Raw genomic sequence first — 22,152 nt, forward strand, 5'->3', positions numbered from 1 at the left:
TGGGGCTGCGCTGGGCGGGGCGGGCCGGCCCGGAGGGACCTCGCCCCGGGTCACGCCGGCGCCCGCGAGCCGAGCGCGGCGGGGAGAGCGCCATGGATCCCAAAACGGGCGGTGGCGAGGAGGATGACTGCGTGGACTCGGGCGCCGAGACCGGAGGGTGAGCCGCGCCGGGCCGGGCCGTGGGCGGGGGGCGCTCCCCGAGTTGCGCTGCGGCTGCTACCTGTCCGGGACCTTCCTGGACCCCGCGGCAGAACCGGAGACGCTTGGGCCGGACGGGGCCGCGCGGGCTGCCCCTCCTGCCGGACCCCCGGTGGAAGGCAGGGGGGCTGTGGCGGGCCGGCTTCCTCCTGGGCGGTCCCCGAGGGCAGAGCAGCGTGGTCCGTAGCTGCCCCGGGCAGGGCGGGCCCCACCCCCGTGGGGTGGGGAGGAAAGTGGAAGGACTCAAGGTTCAGAGTAATCCCCCACCACCACACCCCTCCTTGCTCCCCGTTATCACTGAGATGATGTGGAGCACCCGGCAAATGCAGAGTCCCCCTGAGATCGTCGTTAGACAGGAGATGCTCTTGCACTTGTTTCGACCTTCGCGAGGACTTTATTCTTCGAGTCCGGGTTGGGGACTGGGGACGGGAAGAGGATAGGACACCCGGCACCTAAAATTCTTTAAGAATGAAGACATAAGATGATGACATTTTTCATTTCATGGCTTTATTGTGCTTGCTGAGACCCATTGCCCTACTCCTATTTCCCCGCCAACTTCTCTCGCGCACCTGTCCCAGCATTGGGTACAGGTGAGATGAAAACGGTGCTATGACCCAGCCTTGCTTAAAGAAATAGCCTCATCGCTTTAACGGACTCAGACAAGTAGCCCGGACCTTTTTCTCTGGGGACTAATTAGCCTTCTCCCGACGACACTGTTTTCCTGAGTGGGACAAAAGACCGAGTATCTTTAAGGAGATGAACGCCATTGTAAATGCTTCCACCCAGCTCCTATCTCCAGAGGATTTCCTTGTGCAGAGTCAGCAAACATCCAGGATGCGAGTTCTGATCCAGGACTGTCCTTTCCTCTCTGAAGTAACCCTGGGGTGAGCTGGAGCAGCCTCATTCCTGGAAAGTTGAGATTTAGATTAATCTAGGGGCTTGTCAGCCTTGCAGGACAGGAAGAGAGCCCAATCCCAGAATGTGCACAAGGGGCTGACCGTGTGAAAGGCTTCCTACAAAGTCACTCCTTCCTGCCCAGCCCAGCCTTCCCCGCAGCCTCCACCCATTCCTAGCCCCAATCTGGGACTTGACACCCTGCAGCCCGTGGGCTTCCCTGTTACCCAAACTTGTGATCATTTATGGTTCACAGTGGAACCCACCTATGTTCTAGTGAAGTAACCTGATTCCAAATACTGAACTCCCTTGTTCTCCCCTCCCCCCCATACCCACTTAGTTTATATGGCATCTATCAACTTTAATTGAAGATCCTTGGGTTTTTTTTTTTTTTTTCCTGCCCCTGGTCAGCTAGGCCATGAACAAAATGAACTAGCTCGTTTTCAGCTGGGTTAGATAAGGTGCTAACGGGTTCATCCATTTTCAATTTGCAGAGCTCACCTGAGACAGGTATTTTTCCCAAAGATTCCCTCCCTCCCGGAGAAGTGGAGGGGAGGCTCTGACCCAGGAGTGACAGCTCCCTGGGATCCCCGCGAACAGTGTGGCAACTGCCAGGGTTCCTGGGAGGAACTTGCCAAACATAGGACCCCAGAAGTTCAGTTCACTGCTTCTGTCGCTAAAGTGTGTAGTTGTAACAGAAGAGAGTTGTTTACATATTGCCTTAGATGGCATGCCCTGAAGTACAGGAGCTGTGATGGATAGTTACTAATTTCGCATTTGCCACATATATTTCCTGAAATTTGGTTTGGTTGTCGAAAAGCTGTTTATAGTTTCCTAGCTTTTGCAGTTTGCCCCCTCTCACCCTCTCTAGCTTTCCTATAACTACCTATCGAGACTATATACAAAGCATGCAGAAAGCGCTTAATGTGTGTTTGCTATCACAATTATTTTTAAAACACAAACCTGATTCTGTCCCCTCTCCCTTCCAAACTTTTAGTGGCTCTGGCGTCTATAACTTACAAAGAGCTTAGACTGGCCTACAAGTCCCCCCGATGTTACAGGGTCCCCCTCTGCCTCTCTGGCCTTATTGGTCAACAGGACTGTCCTTGTACCCTGCATCAGGCCATGTCAGCAAGGTGTTGCTGTTGCCTTGCCTTTGTCAAGCCACCCTTTGCACCAGCGATGTCCTTCTCCACCTGGCATGCCTGTCTACCAGGTGAAACTCTACCTTCCTTCCAGACTCAGCTCAAGTGACGCATCGGCCAGGGCAGGGATCATTCATTTGAGGTCCGTGAATTGCTTGAAGTTTTATGCAACATGATGTTCTTTGTGACTTTTTATGAGAAGAGGCTTCTTTTTCGTCAGATGCTTGTAGTAGCCTGTGATGCCCTCCCAGGTGAGTTTGGGCAACATAGTGAGAAGTTTCATTTTCAACATGGTTGTGTCTGAGGTACTGGGAGACAGCTGAAGGATGGTTGAGTGTATCTATCTAGACAGGAGGTCAGCACGATGAGCTGCATTTGGGAACCGTCACCCTCAAAATGGCAGTTGCAGCCCAGGAGCAGATTAAATCAACTAAAGGTAGTGAGTAGCAAACACTTACTAGCATTTACTCTGTGCTGGGTACCATCCTGAGCCTTTTTCAGAATCCTTCAACAACGCTGTGAAGCAGGTACTATTTAAGACCAGCCTTGAGAAACGACAACATCTAAGTGGGGGTGAAGGAGGAGGAGCTGATAAAGGGGCCTAAGGCAGAGGAGGCATGGGTAGGAAAAGGAAGAATGTGGTTTCGTAGAGGCCACGGGAAGAACGGAAAGGCATCAGCCGTGCCACTGAGAGATGCATTGAGGTGAAGGAACATGAGGTGCTCATTTTTCAAGCGGAGGTAATGAAGGAAAGGTGGAGAAGTAGAGGAGTGGTGGGAGCAGAAGCCACATCCTCTCCTGGTGGCTCCCGGGGGGAGTGGAAGGTGCCGAAGAGGAGGTAGATTGCTAGAGTGCTTTGAGAAAGGGAGGGGCGAGGAGAGGCAGTAGCAGGGGAGGGGAGTGGGGTGCCGGAAGGATTCCTAAAACCTAGGCAACAATTAGTCTCATATAAATATGTGTTTATAGAAAAGACTCTGTAAGAGTGAAAGAATAAAGAGAGAGAAAAACTGATGGTTTGTAATGTCCACTTTCTGAAAAGGTAGAGATACGTTGGTCTTCAGACCTCTCAGATGGGCTCCGGATAGAAGGGGAGAGCTCACACTCCTTACAACTTAGTGGGGAACATGGGTTTCCATTCCAGGTAAATGCAGCCCCCTCCCTCAGGAAAGTGGAGATTTGAAATAGCCATTTCGGCAATGTCGAGTGAGAACCCAACTGGGATTAGTGATTATGAATGGAGGATGGTACCACTCCACCTTGCTATTTATCTTCCCGAAGCCGTGCTCAACTCCTTAGGGACAGGCAGAAGGAGATAGTGACTCGTTGAGATCATCAGGGTTTGGGGGAGAAGGCCTATTGCCAGGCCAATGTGAACAAAACCTAGGAGCAAGAGATTTGGGGGTATTTGATGGAGCAGTCGACAGCACGATCAGAGAAGGCTCCAAGAATTTTCATTTGTGTCAACCGCCAGTGGGCACACTGTGCTGATCACTTTAAAAGTGACAATCAAGGGCACCTGGGTGGCTCAGTCAGTTAAGCTTCCAACTTCGGTTCATGTCATGATACCATGGTTCCTGAGTTCAAGCTCTGCATCGGGCTCTCTGCTGTCAGTACAGAAAATGGCTTCAGAACCTCTGTCCCCCTCTCTCTTTCTGCCCCTCCCTGACTCTCATACTTTCGCTCACTCAAAACTAAATAAAAATACCTTTTTAAAAAAGTGACAATCGGGGCGCCTGCGTGGCTCAGTCGGTTAAGGGTCCAGCTTTGGCTCAGGTCATGATCTTATGGTTCATGGGTTCGAGCCCCACTCTGGGCTCTCTGCTGACAGCTCAGAGCCTAGAGCTTGCTTTGGATTCTGTGTCTCCCTCTCTCTCTGACTCTCCCCTGCTAGCGCTGTCTCTCTCTGTCTCTCAAAAATAAATTTAAAAAAACATTTAAAAAGGGACAATCAAAAGAGTCAGTTTGCTGGGGTTCAACTCTGTGCCTTTAGTTTTCTCTTCTGCGAAATGGGGATGACAATAAAAGTACCCACCTTACAGGGTGGTTGTGAGAATTAGTGTACATTTAAAGCCCCTAGAACAGTGCCTGGCATAAGTGAACCCTTCATATGTTATTTCTCATCATGCTACTACTGTTGTTGTGAACAACACTCCAAATGACACACTTAAGAGTTGTATATAATAAAAATGCATATTTCCAGGTGCACTCAAGATCATATGTTCTTTATACTCATCACAGCGGAAGCTCTGATGTTTTTAAATGCCCTAAGCAATTTGATCATTGTTCAGAACATCTGCGAGGTGATAGGACATGCCTCAATATTATTATTTTATAGATGAGGAAATAGAGGTTCAGAGGGTGCATGATTAGTAGTGGCCTAAATGGAAGCCTGGGTCCCTAGCATGTTTCCCATCTAGTGCCTCTCAAAGAGCCATTGATCTGCAGTTAATTCTTATTTCCTGCTCAGACATTGTCTTTTGCTTGAAATTCTATCTCTGCTGTCTGACCCACCTAGTACAGCCCAAGATGAAAGGCAAACTAGTATTCTCCTGTGGCAATTAATGTCATTTTGAAGCTCTCCTTTTCCAAATGCACTTGAGAGAGCAAGCTTTGTGCTTCTGTGTACTTTTCGCTAGAAAAAACTGTCAAGCCAGCTACTGATTATCTTATGAAACTATCTTAAGAAACAGAATCCCTTAACAGAAGGACAGGCAGTGTTGTAAACCAAAATAAAAGACACAGTAAGTAAGACGAATGCTTTATAATGGGTGTTTCATTGGTGATGTCTCCCAGATTTGGCTTCTGAGCCACTCTTTCGAATATGGTCATTATCTGATGGGTTATTTTTAAATATTTTATAAATGTTTATTTATTTTGAAAGAGAGAGGTGAGGGGGGGAGAGGCAGAGAGAGAGGGATACAGGATTCAAAGCAGGCTCTGTGCTGTCAGTACAGAGCCCAACACAGGGCTCAAACTCATGAGCCATGAGATCATGACCTAGGCTTAAGTCAGATGCTTAACCAACTGAGCCACCCAGATGCTCTGGATTATTTTCATTCAGAAGTTTGATGTGGCACGAATGAACCCCCACTTCCATGTCACCTGTCACTGAGCTGCTGAAAACATAGAGTCACACCATACCCTTTGGGTGACCTCCACCTGATATTTCACTGGGATTTAAGAGATAGCAAACAATTCACAGGTCTAGCGTTTATAAGCATGTGAATGGGAAAGGATGGGGGAATAAATTTGAAGATGGGACAGGTTTAGAGAACAGTAAAAAGTGAAACCTTGCAGAGAAACAGGATGATCTATTAGGCACTCTATTATCTTTGTGTTCAAGGTGGAGCTAGGTAGCTCTAAATTACTATGGCATCTAATTCAGTGGAGTGAGAGCTAACAGACAGATCCATGATGCTTGAGCTGATGTTTTAGAGAAACGTCAAGATCGATATTACTGAAATGCCAAGATTAATTCTTACGCCAAGATTTTCCTGGAAAAGAGAATTTAAGAAGGTTTATGACTGTCAAGTGCAGACCCTTTTATTTATAACCCCTATATGCATAATTCTAAGTCAAATACAGTGAAGGGACTGCATCTAACTTTTGGGTCATTATTGGCACAGATACCAAGTAAATGTAATATTTGCAAATGTGTCTCCTATATGTGTCATGTGTGAAAATATACGATCCTTGCATTATTCTGCTTATCTGTATCCTGTGCCCATGCATTTTTCTTCCTAAAATTCGTGGACCCACCTCTCGTGCCGTATTCTCGCAGAGTTGAATGTCTTGTGCAGAATCAGGCTGTGAGACCAGTAAATGGGAGGGCCCCTACTGCTGTTCCCACTTACCTTAGAACAGCTGGGCATAATCGGCCCCTCTGGAGAACTGCGGTCAATATCTGAAATTGTTTGAACCTGTTTAAGCACAAAATTGTTTTAAGCTTTACAGTTTGTCTTTCGCCAGTGATATTTCCAGCAAATAATCTTTTGGAGTTATTTGGAGTGTGTTTTATGAGCTGTAAAAGTGTCCATACCTTGACTCAGTTCCTATTTCCCCTCATAATTTTTCTAAGGAAAGAAAGTAAACCTCCAGCTAGAAGTATCTCATCACCATGTGCTCTGCAGAAGTGAACAGTCAGAAACAATCATATAGCAAACAAGAGGCAAATGGTTGAATAAATTATAGTACATCACTTTATCTAAAATTATAAATACAGAAACTATAGCAACATGTTGTGATAGGGCGTTTGGTGAAAAGGGAGGTTTAGGATTGTATCTCCATCCTTATGGCAGCTGTGTGCAAATTACATGAACAGGATCAGGGCCGGAGGGCAATGTGAGGCGTTGGGTGACTTTTCGTCCTGTTTGATTTCCGTTTTGATGGTGGAGAGGGATGGAGTCTGGGGTGATGGATGAGTGCAGAGCTGGGCAGAGGCCGTCATTCACGGAAAGAGGGGTTTCTGTTGTACACTGAGAACTGGAACTTGATCCAGGGAGTGACATCAGATTTGTGCTTTGCAAGGAGTGGCTGCTGTTTGGGGAAGGAACTGGATGGAGTAAGGCAAGAGTGACAAGGGACCGAAGAGGGGTCAGGCCTGACTCAGGCAGTGCCTTTAGTCACAAGAAATCCATATAGAGACGTGCATGGCCAGGATCTTAGTAATGCAGACAACCTCACCTAAAAATACTCCTGTTATACCTTAAGATTCTCGAAATAAGTGTCACATATAAATTCCGTTCTACATTCATATATATCTGTATGCAGATCTTTAAAATGTATGCATTTGTGAAACTCCTCTGCCTCAGGAGTATTTGGAAACCCCTAGCTGATAATATATATTTTTAATACATAGTCCAATCACGCATTGCCATCAGGTGTTTCATTTGAACTGTCGTGAAGTTTCTTTAAAGCGTGACCATCGTAAGATGATCGTATTGGATTGGGATTGTTTGGTTGTTGCAAGATGCTTGTTGAGCGTTCATTTCATTCATATACAGTTACATTTCTTTTAAGTTTATTTTGATAGAGAGCAAGCAAGAAAGCATGCACTCAAGAGGGCAGAGAGAGTGAGAGAGAGAAAGAGACAGAGAGGAAGAGAGAATCCCAAGCAGGCTCGCTCTGTCAGTGCCTGACATGGGGCTTGATCTTACAACCAGGGAGATCATGACCTGAGCTGAAATCATGGACTCCGATGCTTAATTGACTGAGCCACCCAGGCACCCCTACAGCTACATTTCTAAATTTTGTCCTAAAGTTAATTTATGTCCTGCCCGGTTTCAGGAAGAATTTAATGCCCCAACAACTGTCCCCTCTGGCATTTTTCTTCGCCAGCGTTTCCCCGTGCCCTAGCCAGTCCTTCCACTTTTCAGCTCCTGTCCTGCCATCACCCTGCACTTGTACTTCAAGTCCTTATCCTTGCTCACCTCCTGGTCTCCTCGCCAATAGTATCACTTTTCATTTCCTCACCAATAATGTAAAAAATTGGATTCGATGTAGGCGGATGCAGTGTGTAATACATAAAGGGATATGCAAGTGTTCGTAGTTGCTATTCTCTCCAGCTTTAAAATTCAGTGATTCTGTAACTGCTAAAGCATTTCATTTGAAAAGAGAAAACTGCATGCTGTTTTTCTTCCATTTTGTTCCTCTACCAATAAATCAGTGCATCATTTTGCATGAGAGATGTAGGTTATTTTAACTAGTAAGAGGTGTGCTTTTTTATGATTTTTTTGAAGTTTTGTATATACTTTGTTGATGTGGTAACAAAGAGGAGTGAAAATTGGATGATTTAAGAAAGGCAACATGAGACTAAGTAAATAAAAGGAGTGTGTATATGGAAAATTAAACATAATTAACTACTTTATTTGCATGACCATGTCCCCTAACTATCACCTTGCAAAATAAATCCCTACATGCCTGAGATTAATCTCCTACTGAGAATGACTTTGGGACACTGGGGGGGGGGGCGGGGGGCAGGGAACTAAGGGCTTGTATACCATATCCTATGTTGCCAGAGAGAGAAGGCTTCCCAGCCACACAAGTGGAACAGAAACTTTGTTGAGATTAAGCAGGCAGATCCTTGGCCAGATTCCCATTCTCCCAGAGGCTGAGCGCCAGGAGCTGGTCTTTCAGCCTAGAAACTGATGGGTAATTTCACCCTGGCCCTAACCCTGCCTCTTCCCTTTCCCTATCACCGCCCACATCCTGTTACTCTAATATGCAGCAGGATTTCTTCTCAGCTGGAACTGAAATCAGTCAAACATCATTGTGCCTTTGTGTTTCCTGATGGCCGGCCAGACCCTGACTATGGGAGCCCTCACAAGCCAGGGTCTCTTCACATGGCCACCAGGCCGCGTCACTGCTCTGCTGATGGCAGCCCAGAAACATTTCCCCGTGGACTTGAAGGGTGCTCATTTGCAAAGGTCTAGCCTTCTGGGGAGTCGTGAACCCCTTCGAGACTCTGTTGAAAACTTTGAGCCTTCTCCCCAGAGAAATAAGCTTTCATTCAAAAATTTGCCAATGAATGTAGATGGTTCAGGACCCAGCTGGTCTCCCATCTTGGAGATTTAGAGAGCCCACACGAAGGACCCCCACTTCCTACAGTGCCTTCAGGGGTACCTGGTGGCTCAGTCAGTTGATTGTCCAACTTTGGCTCAGGTCATGATTTCACAGTTCATGAGTTCAAGACCTGTGTCGGGCTCTCTGCTCTCAGCATGGAGCCTGCTTTGGATCCTCTGTCCCTACCCCACGCATTCTCTCTGTCCCTCTTTCTCAAAAATAACTAAACATTTAAAAAAATTTTTTAAACTTTACAATTTTGCCTCAGATTCAGACATAACTTTATTTTGCGCAAAATCCCTCTGCACCACAGTTTTTGACTTGTGACATTTCCTCACAGTTTCAATGGTTACTTACCACGGTAAGACTGGTTTTGTTTTTTTTTTTAATTCTAACATGAAGAAATCATTTGGATAAAGAAAAAAAAAAAAGAAAGAAAATGTCTAATCCTACTAACACAAGGTTTTGTGTTTCAGGTCTGACTACAGCCACATGTCCTCCACCAGCAGTAAGTATGGTTTGAAGTCCTTCAGCATTAGCTTCCCAGCCTCACATATCTGTGTAACCCCTGCATTAACAGAAGAATCACCCAACGTATTGTCAAAGAGCAAGATAAGGACCCTCTGACTCTGAAAGTTGGGGTTTCCCTGGAGAATTTAACTGCACCTTGAGTTCAGAGCCAGTTAGCTCTAGGAACTAACTAGTTCTTAAATTCTCCAGGAAAAGCCCTGACTTTCAGATTCAGAGGATCCTGTGTCACGTTCTTTGGCAAGGATACCTTGGGCGATTCTTCTGTTAATGCCACTACTTTCCCTTTGGAAACTGAGCCTTAGAGGAACTAGCCCAGGCTTTGTTAGGACAAAGGATGCTTCCAAAACAGCTTCTCTGAATAATCTGAGGCTACTCATTCCTTCAACAAACGTTTATCAAATTCCTGCAGCCCAAAGGCTAATAGCTCAGAGCACCCAACGGGGTGGCTGCAGTTCATCTGTTGGGTCCATGTCCTCCCTTGTAGTTCTGTGTCTGCAGGCAGATGTCATAGATAATTATCCTCTGTGGTTAAATAAAAGTGATTGGGGATATGCTTATAAACACACTGTAAGCATAGAAAAACATGCCTGTATTAAATGCTGATTTACAAGTAAATCTATTCACGGGAAATGAGGCCTTATATCTAGGAACAATTTGCAGTGATTAGGATCACTACATAAATGACCAGAGCCATTCAGATTAATTAAACACCTATTTTAAAATAACAAAAAAAAAATTGCCTTACAATAAAAGCCCTGATTATTTGAATCAGTAAATACTGAATTGTTTTTCCTGTCTTACTTCCCTGTTAAGGCTCAATTCTAAATAGTACCCAAATGGAAGGCCACTAAATTGGATTATTCTGTTTATTGATGTTCTGGCTTAGTTTTCCTTTGCAATAAGAGACTATGCGGAAAGCTGTATTTCTGGAATTGTAATTTAGTGTCAAATTATATTTAGTTATTAGTATAACTGCAGCGAATCATCTCTGATCATTTCAGCCAACTGGAGACCCAACATTGCCCCTTAGTTATTAAGAACCATTAGTAATAATGAGAATAATGCTCCAGTGATTTGCATTCTCTCCCCGAAGCTTCTGCATTCCTACGAATCCTACCAATCAGGGAAGGCTCTCTTGAACTCTCTCTCTCTGTGCTGCCATTCTCATTCCACTCCGTTTTGCCCAGAAGCTACATTTCTTTAAGAATGATTTTTATGAAATACTTGCCTACAGCCTTTGCTCAATTTGTAGCTCTCCACTCAGTCCTCTGGGTCACAACAGAGCACCTCTCTTGTCAGCGAAACCGGTAATTTGGTTTGGGAGGCTTTCCTCTCCATTATTTTAATTGTGATCTCTGAGTTGGAATTTCTCTTAGTGCAACTGGGATCAATAGCCGTTTATTGCTCTTCCTTTTCTCTTTAAATATTTGGTGATTCTCGCCTCAGTCTTCGGTGTTGGGGCCTCTCGGTAAGTGAGGATGTATATGCATTTCATATTTTAGTTAGGAAATGTGTTTGGCTAGAAATGATAGAGAAAAAAATAATGACTTAATTAGGTATTTGTGTTCCTCAAGCAGAAAAAAAAAAGCTCAGAGGAAGCATGACTGGTCGGATAGGGAAGCTCCTTTTCTTTTTGCTTGGTTTTTGGCTTCTGTCCTTGGGGTTGCCTCAGAGTTACAAAATGGCTGCCTCTACCACAGGCATCGCGTCCTTGTTCTGGGCAGAAGCAAGGGGTGGGTGGATACTGCTGGGCCCCTGGCTGTCTTTGCCTGCTGTTTGCCTGGCCTGCTTTTTCTCCCAGCCAGAAGCATAACTCCTGGCCCCACCCAGACGTAGGAGAAGACCCTTTTAGCAGTCAGTGAGAGGTAACAGAGCGGACCCTTTCTGAAAAGAAAAAAAAAAATTAGGTCTGAAGTCTTAAATCTATCCTTTAAAAAACGTAGGTTTGGGGCGCCTGGGTGGCTCAGTTGGTTGAGCGTCCGACTTTGGCTCAGGTCATGATATCACAGTTTGTGGGTTCCAGCCCTGCATCAGGCTCTGTGCTGACAGCTCAGAGCCTGAAGCCTCTTTTGGATTCTGTGTCTCCTTCTCTCTCTGACCCTCCTCTGCTCTCACTGTCTCTATCTCTCAAAAATAAAAATTAAAAAAAAACATAGGTTTGACAGTGCTACAGTAATAAAAAGTATTTTCCAAGTAGATGTTAAAAATATCATTTAATCCCCATGAACTAGATAATCACATTCAGAGGACTGAGTAGAGAAACGTTCACTGTCCATCCTGAATGATTCAGCTCCAGGATCGCTCCTTGTCACAGCCCACTGGTCCCAACACCCTCTGTGTGACTGGCAGGATCCACAGAGCTGACCGGTCCATTCCCACTTGTCCTGAGAGCTGCTCCTGAGTCTCATGGTCATTTGCCGGCCCTTGGGCAGCCTCTCAGAATGGCTCAGTTCCCAATGATTCCTGGTTGGGATCTGAGCATTGGTTCTAACCATTCACTGTTAGGAAGTGGATTTTCCTGTCTGGTGGTTCCTGTTCGATAGTCACGGGGTGCTCTTTTACCCATTCATTTGTTCCTGAGTTCACAGGGGCGTAAGAACTTCCGCGGGTTGAGCTCCAGTTAGGGTCGGTTTGTCCACGGGCGGGTTTTGTTATGGCTAGAATTGGCAGGAAAGCTTCCTCCAAGAGCAGCAGTTGCTACTTAGGTGTCTTCTTTTCCCTCAGAATGCAGGGGCTGTTCCTCAGCTGTCTGCCCCTGATGGGGGAAGCAAGGTCATCACCAACTGGAAGGATGAGAGCCGTGGCTGGGACTTAGGTCTCTAGGGCCTCCTTCTAGAACGGGGTCAGGGAGGGCACGTGCCTCATGGGCATACCGGTTTTCCTTGAACTCAGGGATCACAGAGTCACCTTTCCATTGATAGTGTTTGAAGTCACTTCTCAGTTCTGCAGAAAGTGGCTGAGGAGGCTTTTTTTAATGGATAGTTTTGTTTTATAAATTGGGTAAATGTAAATTTGGGTAAATTTTTTTTCTGCCCTGTAATGGGTCCCCTTTGCCAGTTTTAGATTAACAGAGCTGATGAGATTTTCCTTCATGCATGCTGCAAAGCTAAATGCACTGTTAACCCTCAGATTTTGATAAATCATAATACTTCCTAGGAAAGATGAATTTAATTTCTACTCTCAGAATTTTGGGTTGTTTTTCTAGAAACCTGGTTAGAGGATCATCAAGCCACTGTGTACAATTTGCATTCTTAAGTGATCTAAATAAAAAAGAAATTTTGTAAACAGGATAACGTAAAAACAATAATTATGCCAGGAGAAGAAAATCAACTACATGTAATGCTAATGAAATTCCCATCATGTATGATTGAATATTTTCATTCAAATAAAGATTATAATCATACTTGGAGAATTATTCTTAGAATATGCTGGGAGCTTAAAAATGGTAGTTTGAGGACAATGTAACATTTCTTGAGGCTCTCTAGCCCTGGGATAATGCCAATAAGAGGTGAGCAAAGAATTCACTAGTTCTCTTTACTGGAGACTGTTCTCCAACAGCCTCCTTATTTGCCCTCCTGATTTGTGCCTTAAAACTGCTCCCTGTCAACATTCAGGTAGAGTCAGTAACTCTTTATCTTACAAACTGCCAGTGGCAGCAGAAATGCCTCACAATTTTGTGCCACTTCATACTTTTCAAACTGCAAATGGTAGAAGACCCGCTGACGTGATGCAGAGGCCCTTGGCAATGCCCTGAGGACATCCCCGAATCTGATGACGGAGAAATGGCCATGAACAGCCTGTTCTGCTGAAATCAGCCCAGGGCCGCATACCAAGCTATGCAAAAAGGGGACACATCTTGGGCTGGGCAGGAGTCACGGAATCCATTCTTCAACCCACCCAGCCTCAGAGTCCTCCTGCTGTCTCCCCACCCACTTTTCTTTTCCTAGCCCCCTGCTCTGTCCTTCCAGTGACTGGCAGCTTCCTGGTTTCCTGCCTGCATTCCCCCTGCTGGCCCTGAGCTCCCCCAGGCTCTAGGCCCTCTGGAGTTCTGACCTCTTAGCTTTCCTGGGTCCGCCATATCTGTGACCTGATGCCGTGGGGCCCCGGACACAATGTCTTCTGAGGAAAAAGGGTCAAGTGATTGCAGGCATTTTTCAAATAGGAAAGTCAAGCATCCTAGTTCACTGCGAGGCCTTGTGGCTGGTCTGGGAGGGGCTGTGGGTCCTGCCTCCCTGCTGTCTCGGAGGACTTCTCATCCCTTCCCGAGGCTGCCTGTCTCACATAAATACCATCTTCTCCCTTAAATGTCTTCATAGTCTCATCATGTCCTTGAAGTTTTAGGATATTGAAGTATCCTGTTTTAATTTTGTCTTTGGCCACATCTGAGCCTCCGTCAGCACAGAGAGAAAGGTCAGTTCATTGTGATTTAATTAGTAAACAGAGGTAAGGAGCTTTGAGAGCAATACACTGAAAAGGCTTGATTGTGTTCTGTGGAACTTGTTGCCGGTCGGGAAGGTTGAAATAAAAATGACCTGTAGCCTGTATCCAAGAGCTAACTTCAGACTTGGGATAATGAAATATTATTTTCTTTCTGGTTTTGTTAGACAAGCTATTGACAGATTGACATTTTAAAGAAGCCAATTGTGCAAATAAGGACGTTCAGTATCTTAGAGGAGGTGATAGTAGCCAGTGTAACTTTGATCCGTTTGTAATTTTCATTGTTTTTATTTTTTTTCTTCTGTGTACAATACTTTCCCCATTATGACTTGCAGAATTAATGCATGCTTTCTTAGGGTCTTATTTCCTAAGATCTAGGCAAAACCCAGATCTCTTCATTAATCCTTATGAAGAACAATTTTAGCTATTGCATGTGCATAATTTTGTGGCCAGCATGAAGTTGGCAATGCACACAGGTTCGCAAAGAGACTAAAACATCCACCTGTCCATCCCCAGCTGGACACCCCTATTGCAGTGAAATCATCAGAAGAGAAGTCACCACTTTTTTCTAAACCAGAATGTGGCCTTTAAGGCAAAGTTAGTTATGGATGGTCCATGGGGCTGATCTGACAAATATCTTAAGTAGCTCCGTTCAAGACTCATGACTGTCATCCATTTCCTTCCTCCTCAGTTTCCTAAGGGCTCACTAATGATACCACTGATGTTTGATATACTGTCATAGAGCCAACAGGTGACATAAAACAAATCAAAGCCTGGGAGAAACACTACACTCATTTCTTGAATTCCTACTCGGTCATTCCATTGAGCCAGGAGCTCTGAATTTTGCAGCATCCGGAAGTGAACCCCAAGTAAGAACGATTTCTGTTTTTCATGTGCATTAAGGGCATGGTCATGTGCAGAACTGCTCTCAAAGGAGATTCAGGAGAATCTGCAGCCCTAGGCAGGGTCTCCGTGAGTGGCCTTGTGTCTCTAATAACACAGCCGTCCTAGCTTTGTGGCCATGGCTTCATGCAAATCATGAAGATGGCTGATCAGATAGTCTGATTTCCTTGTCCATTCTGTCCTCCTCTGTGGCACTGCCTTCCACGGTGACCATAGGATTAAAGCTTGTACTCAGAAGTCTCCATTGTATTCCCTGGTAATGGCATCTCGTATGCCTGTGGCCTTGGCTCCTATCACTACGTGAGAAAGGACCCTTAAGGCTTCTTCCCTCCTCCTGGGAATGCGCTGGCCTCCATCTAGCTTGCCTGACTTTTAGATCGGGGGTCCTGCTGTTGGTGGTTCTTCTCATGCAACCAAGCATTGAGGGTTTTTGTGACAAGTATGGCTTCTGGTTTGAGACACTCATTATGTTCCTGGACCTTCCTCTTAGAGCTGGAGCCACTCAGCATGCAGCTTGTAGGTAACTAACGAAAAGGCCACTTGAGAGGGTGTCATTTTTGGCAAGTCTGGGTCTTGAAGCCACCCAGGTGGAGGCTGAGCCACAGAATGCCAGCTGGAGCAGGTTGGGTCCACTCACTCTGCGTGTTGTCAGCTGCCCAGGGAAGGTATTGGCCTGGCAGAGCACATCGATCGCCAAACCGGAAAACTTGCAACTCGGCTACAGCATCAGCATCACCCCAGAGATTGTTAGATGCCGAATTCCAGGCCTCACTCCAGATGCCCTGAGCCATGTGAGGTGTTTGTACTGAAGTTTTGAGGCACACTAATCTAGCTCATCTCCCCAGTAAGCAAGGTAGGGATGTCTATCCAAATTCCTTTTAGATTCTGATTTTTAATGGCATAATCTGTGCACTCTAGGATTTGTATAACGTCTACACGAGAGAAAAATTCACTGGACAAATATTTAAGTTATAAATTATTGATAATTTAAAAGAAGAAAATTGTGTTCCTCTCCTAAGTGGTTTGTTTCAAAACATAGAATTTGCCCTTTATCAGGCAAGCGAGAAGAGTGTGTTTGGGGTTGGTTTGGTTGGTTTTGTTTGTTTGCGAAGCAGGCGGCAGCCCTATCTGTAAGTCACGGAGATGAGCGAGGGTGCTGGTGCCGGAAACGGTGTTCTCAGACGCTGTTGGACCGTGGGGCTTCCGTGCGGTCAAAACTCTCTGCGTGGGAAGCCGGAAGGCTGGGCAGTTGATAAGAAAAAAACAATAAGCAAAGATCTACATCAGGAAATGAAAGGGTGAAGACAATATACCACCCAGACAACTCCTCTGATGCTGTGTTGTGCTGGCATCCACTTCCCCAAAACTAGGGTGTAGCCCTGTGGGTCCAAAGATAAGTTTTAATTGTGTGACTTCAACTACCTAGAGGGTGTCCGTTTCTGTCTCAGGATAGGAAGGGAAAATGGAGGCAGACTTCTCACAACCACATTTTCCCTTAGAAGCTGAAGTGCCCCTTCAGGGACAGCTGGTCTGCGGGGTTGTCGGGACCTACCCCTCCCCACCCCCAACCAAGGGAGGGACTATAGTCTGTCGTGAGTAGTTTTTTTTTTTTTTTTTTTTTAGTTTTTTTAAATTTATTTATTTTTGAGAGAGAGACAGTGTGAGCAGGGGAGGGTCAGAGAGAGAAAGGGAGACACAGAATCTGAAGACAGGCTCCAGGCTCTGAGCTAGCTGTCAGCACAAAGCCTGACTCAGGGCTCAAACCCACGAACTGTGAGGTCATGACCTGAGCCAAAGTCAGATGCCACCCAGGCACCCCTGTAGTGCGTAGTTTCTGTCCCACATTCCTGACATGCTTGGTGCTTTTCTCAATTTTAAGTAATTATTGTACTCAAATAATACATGGTCATTGTAGAAAAATCAGAAAATACAGATTAACAAAAAGAAGAAAACTCAGATTCCTACCATGCAGAAATAACCAGCAGTCATAATTTACCTTTATGGACTTTTTTTCCTGAGCATCTATATTCCTATAGATATATATTATTAGCAAAAATAGTAGTTTTATAGTCTAGTTTTTTAAATAAGTATATGCGAGCTTCTTTGATATCAATAAACTTCTACAATAGTTTGAATACGCAGCATCCATTATATTTCTGTATATTGCCAGTGCCCAGTTGTTGGCACCATAGGTCATATTCACTTTTTATTATTATAAACAGCATTGCCAGGAATATTTTTATACTAAGTCCTTATGTGTATTCTTCTTTATTTCCTTAGGATAAATTCCTACAAGCGAAATTGCTATAAACATGTAAAGCTTCTGGTGCTTAGCATCAGGTCATTCTCCAGAGTTACCATCTCACTCTCCCACTGGGCAAGGATGAGGGTGCCAGGGCCTCATAAAAATTATGATTTTTATGAAGGAAAAGACGAATGGATACACACACAATAACAATGGGCAGAAGTGCTCTGAAGAGTCGGTGATAAGCAGGGAGACTCTCAGGTTTTGGAGACCTACACCTGGAAGTCTCTTCTGTGTCTCTCCTGAAAAGTATGGTATTAATCACACTCCCGCTGTGACATTAGGCAGCAGTAACAGCCAGCAAAAGCCATCCGTACTCTGCGCAGGCTTTATGACAAATTGAAGTGTTCGGGGGAATATTGTGCAAAAAGCCAGGCCATACCAACTAAAGCTTACAATATTCCCAACTGATTAGGAAGGCGAAGAGGATCCCGCCCGCCTGCCTTCCTTCTTTGTAAATCATTTCTCCTTCCACCACATCGATCAAACTTCTGTTTTCTTTGGAAACAAACTGGTTATCTGGAAGGGAAGGAATATTCCATCTGCTCTCACTCCCCCTTTTGTTTTTATCTCACCTGGCATCTCCTGACTCTATTGTCAGCACAGAAAGGCGGTGCAGCTCAGGGCACAGCCGGTGACTGGAAGGCCCCTTGCCCTTTGCAACAAGAGCAGTTGTGAGAAGTCACTCGTTTGTCTGTTATGGGGACAGCTGGGCTTCCTCTGTGATTCATCTTTACTGTTTCATGGCCTGGGGCTTGGGCACAGTGAGGCTAAAATGTGTGTAGGTCACGGATAACCTGGACTCAGAGGCTGAATGCATCTTTCTAAGAGATGGCATGTTTCAGGAGTCACATTCTAGCACTTTCTACTCTCTGGTGAGAACTCTGTATGAACCTCCTGTTGTAGTGAGTATGAATTTTTATAGTCACATGCTCAAGCATAAAACTAGAACCACTGTTCTTACAGTGAAGCTGAACTTGACCCCTGAGCTGCCCTCACGCCTGGCAACTGAAGGCACAGGTGTGCTCTGCTCTGGGAACCCCACCCCTGCAGGGCTCAGCCCAGAAGTTTCGGCACATGATCTCTCCTCGGAAACCCTCTGCCATCCAGATGTCGGGCAGGTCCCTTCCAGTCTTCTTCCTTCTGTCAGAAGCCCAAACCCGATGTCCTCTGAGCTGGAACGGCCGCTCTGGCAGCATCGCACGCGTGACGCATGGGGCAAACCCGCTGCTCTAGGTTTTTAGCTTCTCTTGGCTCAGAAAGCCGTTTCCGTCTCCAGAGCCCCAGCCCTTGCAATAGACAGCCTTTGCCCTTCAAGATGTTTTCTCTACTGTGATCTGAAAACTACACACGAGTTCAGAAACTTGACCGAGGGGTCTGTCTGCCCCCACCCTCCCCCGAAGCAGTGAGCAGCCCCGAAGTTGCAGGCCGAGGGCCACAAGGCTGGCAGAAAATTGTGGTGAAGGGAACCTGTGGTTATTCTCTGGGAAATTCGACTGCTGTGTTGTTTAGAACATATCTTCCACTACGTGTTTTTCTTCTGTTTCTCGTGTGTGAACACCTTGCTTCCCCAGTTAGGTCGTGAGCTCCGGAAGGGACCGCTTCTCCTGCGGTGTAGTCGTTGGGGCTGTTTACAAGGGTGAGCGCTTCAGAGCTGAAGGAGAGCCCTGAACTGGGAGTCTGGGAGATGATGTCTGTTCCCTTTCTAGCCCTGTCGTTGAGGAGCCAGTCAACCTGGGCGAGTCGCTGGACCTCACCTATGACAGGAGGCTGGACCAAATGCCTCACCCATCTTTAATTTTCTAGTCATGTCCAGTGGGCTTGCTCTTCCAGGGGCTGCAAGGTACATATTTTCTAAGGAAATGGAAACAAGGGCCAGGAAGATATCAGGATCATGTTCAGATTGGTCAAGCATTGGAGCATTTTATCAAATTTTTAAGCCAAAAAAAAAAAAAAAGAGAGAAGGGACCCACGGATTCCATTCCTGGCATCGCTGGTGTTTGATCACGAGCAAAGCCAGCACCAGATCGCATCGCTGGTTTTTCTACTACAGCATTCGGGATATATTTTATAGGCACCTATGTAGTGCTTTTTCCTAAAACAGTTGTAATAGCTAAACGTTATTTGATTTTTCAACATCCTGCTAGAGGAAATCCCTTTGTGAAATAAGTCTTAATTACTATAATTCTGAGGATTCCTCCCATCAGCACTAGCAGTGTTAGAGGTCTGGGGTTGGCTGATGAACAAATTGTTGGTCACCATCCTCCCCTCTTGTCTGTTGCATTGTGATAGACCTATCTTCTCAAAACAAAATGAATGTTTTAACCCTGTTGTCTGCCAGCCCTGCTGCCTCATCTCCAAGTCTGTAGAACTTTCTGGGTCCCGGCTCTCAGGGTGACTTTGCCACTGATGAAAATGACAAGGTATATGTGAAGTGGTTGAAAAGGAATGCAAATTCCTGAGTAGAAGAAAGGGTTCTATGTAAAGTACTAGCATCTCTTCTGTCATGTGGAGCCCTTGACTTCGATATTCTGAGGGTCTTGGTCCAGCATTAAGCGTCAGGCTTTGGTGTGCACCAGACCTGCATTACTGTCTCATAAACTTTCAAAATCACTATGGTCCTGAGGACTTAGATAACTCTGCTGGGGAGGGTAACTCTGCTCATTGTTGCTCCTGCTTTTATACCTTCTCACACTAATGACCTAGCAACCCCCTGGTCCCCATTCAGCATTTCTGCCAGGCTGTGTTGGCGTTTCAAGTGTCCTTGTCGTTGCTTTCTGGTTAGTGGCTGGCCTTAGCTTCCCCCTCTTCTTCCTATCTGGAGGTTTGTTTCAGAATGAAACTTAGAAACACTTACAAAATAAAATGCAGTTTTCATTTTCAAGTCGAAAAAATGCAGGGTATCTAAAAGACTCTGCCTTACTTTCTCTATTGCTTCATTCTTAAAAAAAATTTTTTTGTTGTTTTATTTCATTTTGAGAGAGAGGTCACTAGGTGGAGAAGGGCAGAGAGAGAGAGAGGGAGGGGAACACAGAATCGGAAGGAGGCTCCAGGCCCTGAACTGTCAGCACAGAGCCTGAACTCAGGAGCTGGGAGATCAAGACCTGAGCTGAAGTTGGATGCTTAACCAACTGAGACACCTAGGTGCCCCTCTATTGCTTCGTTCTTAATAGTGCCCTGGTTTCAGAATGAGGTCAAGAGCAGGTGCCACACATCCAGATCCCTGAATCGGCCCGGCGACAGACTGTGAGAATAGAGAGCAGGCAGACAGCTCTCCTTACGGCTGTGAAAGGCCTAAGGATCGGGAAGATTCCACACTGCTGTCCTCTGCCAAATGAGAAGACAGGTTTTGCCTTAACCACCTCAGCCAATATTCCATTCTTCAATTACAAGAAAGGCTGAGAGAGGAGAACTTTTTTCTTAATGTTTATATATTTTTGAGCGAGCCAGAGAATGTTGGCAAGGTGCAGAGGGATGGAGACAGGATCCAAAGCGGCTTCAGCACTGACAACAGAAAGCTTGACACAGGGCTCGAACTCCTGAACCGTGAGATCATGACCTGAGCCAAAGTGGGAAGCTCAACCCACTGAGCCACCCAGGCACCTTGAGACAGGAACCTTTTTATCTGCATTATGAATGCAGTTCGGATGCCCTGTGTTAAAAACTTTGCGTGTCACCTGGTTGCCACCAGATTTTCACAACTCCCACCATGCATCTAATTTTGGCTTCCGCTGGGGCTGGCACTGGGTTCAGCCTTGCCACTTTCACAGCCCAGAGTTGCGGGTCAACCAAAAAAGCCTTGTCAAAATGAAACATTACTAAGGATTGAGAAAAGCCTGAGATTTTTATCTTCGGTATTGGCAGGGGCAAAGGGAATGGCTTCAGTTTGTTCATTAGTTCAGAGGTTTGAGGAACTAGCTTTAAAGAAAATCTGAAAAAAAAAAAAAAAAGGATAAAGGCAGATTATTCACTACATTCTGGATGAATAGACTCTCTGGAGAAGGAATTTGGAAGCCCTGCTCTGAGAGCTTTTACTTCAGGCATTCCCGGGAAGACGGGCAGCTTAGTGGGGGGAGGGTGGCTCTTTTGTGGCACCTCACAATGCCCCAGGGTTTGTGTTGTCACTCGGAGCCTCTGTTCCTCCTGCTTCCTGACCTAATTTTTCTCCCCTGCGGCAGCCTGCGCCTGGCCTGCCTTTGCCCAATCCACCGCCTCACCTGGGTTTTCTGCCACTCAATCTAGAGGGTCTGATCCTGGGGATCCAAGTTCCTCAGCGGTTGAGTGCCTTAGAGTGGGGCTTTAGAAATGCAAATAAGGAGTGTATTCAGCCTCCTGCATCTGTGGTTAGCGAAATCTCCAGGCAAGCTCCAGGGCCAAATTCCCTAAACCTGCGGCAGCTGGAGGTGCCCTGGGTCTGGCGGGCCTCCGCAGGACTCGTGGCCCTGGAGTGGCGCACGGTAGTTTATTCAGGGGATGCTAAGTGGTTATGGCTGTTGCCTGGGAAACCTCCCACTGCACCGCATTCCGTACAGGTTTGTTCAGGGAAGTGTCCCTTGCACCTCATCTTCTGTACTTGCTCGCTCTGACCCCTCCCCCCATGATAAGTTCTAGAAAGGCAGACATTCCTGCATTCCCCACTGTATCCTACAGTGCTCAGCACATAGTGGGTGTTCAATGAACAGTGCTTGATTCAATAAATAATTTGTATAGAATTGTTAAGTTGTCAGTGATAAATTGTGGATAAAATGACAGAGACATCGACCATGGCCCAAAACTTCTGAACTTGTATCCTGAGAGTTGGCCAGGCTTTGCCTTTGAAATGAGAGATCTGGACTTTGAACTAGACATACCTTGCTGCGGGGAAGGAAGTACTTTGGGGACACACAGTAGTTTGCCAGTTCTGGGAGGAGGGCCAGCCTGGCAGGCACCAGGCAGCGGGAGACAGGCACAGGCAAGACTGGTGTGAAGCCCCCTCCTCCCCCACCCCCGGGTGTGAAGAATGGCAGGAGTCCCAGTGCAGGCAGCTCTGGGACAGCTGAGTGGGAGGTCCGGCATCAGCATGCCTGTTGGCAGGCAGAGGGACCTCAGTCCCTGCCCGGACTTTGCCAGACTCCAGCTTAACATGTCCACGCAGGCCAGGGATTGCCAGGAACTGCCCAGGCGTCAGGGCCCTCCACC

The 22,152-nt window shown here is 46.1% G+C and overlaps 1 protein-coding gene across 3 annotated transcripts in view; it reads left to right on the forward strand.

Annotated features, from left to right (window-relative positions):
- Positions 1-6: 6 nt before the first annotated feature.
- Positions 7-22,152, forward strand: part of FAM124A (family with sequence similarity 124 member A) — a 131,467-nt gene continuing 109,321 nt past the window's right edge. For 2 of the 3 annotated variants that reach the window (XM_029936816.1, XM_029936813.1), the window contains exons 1-2: positions 7-157; positions 9,275-9,306. In XM_029936816.1, the coding sequence (XP_029792676.1) occupies positions 93-157; positions 9,275-9,306 (97 nt within the window). In that variant the 5' untranslated portion in view covers positions 7-92. The remainder of the gene's footprint in view (positions 158-9,274; positions 9,307-22,152) is intronic. The other variant, XM_029936815.1, reaches the window with a different exon arrangement.

Source organism: Suricata suricatta, chromosome 4 (assembly GCF_006229205.1).
Source record: "Suricata suricatta isolate VVHF042 chromosome 4, meerkat_22Aug2017_6uvM2_HiC, whole genome shotgun sequence".
NCBI classification, from domain to species: Eukaryota; Metazoa; Chordata; class Mammalia; order Carnivora; family Herpestidae; genus Suricata; species Suricata suricatta.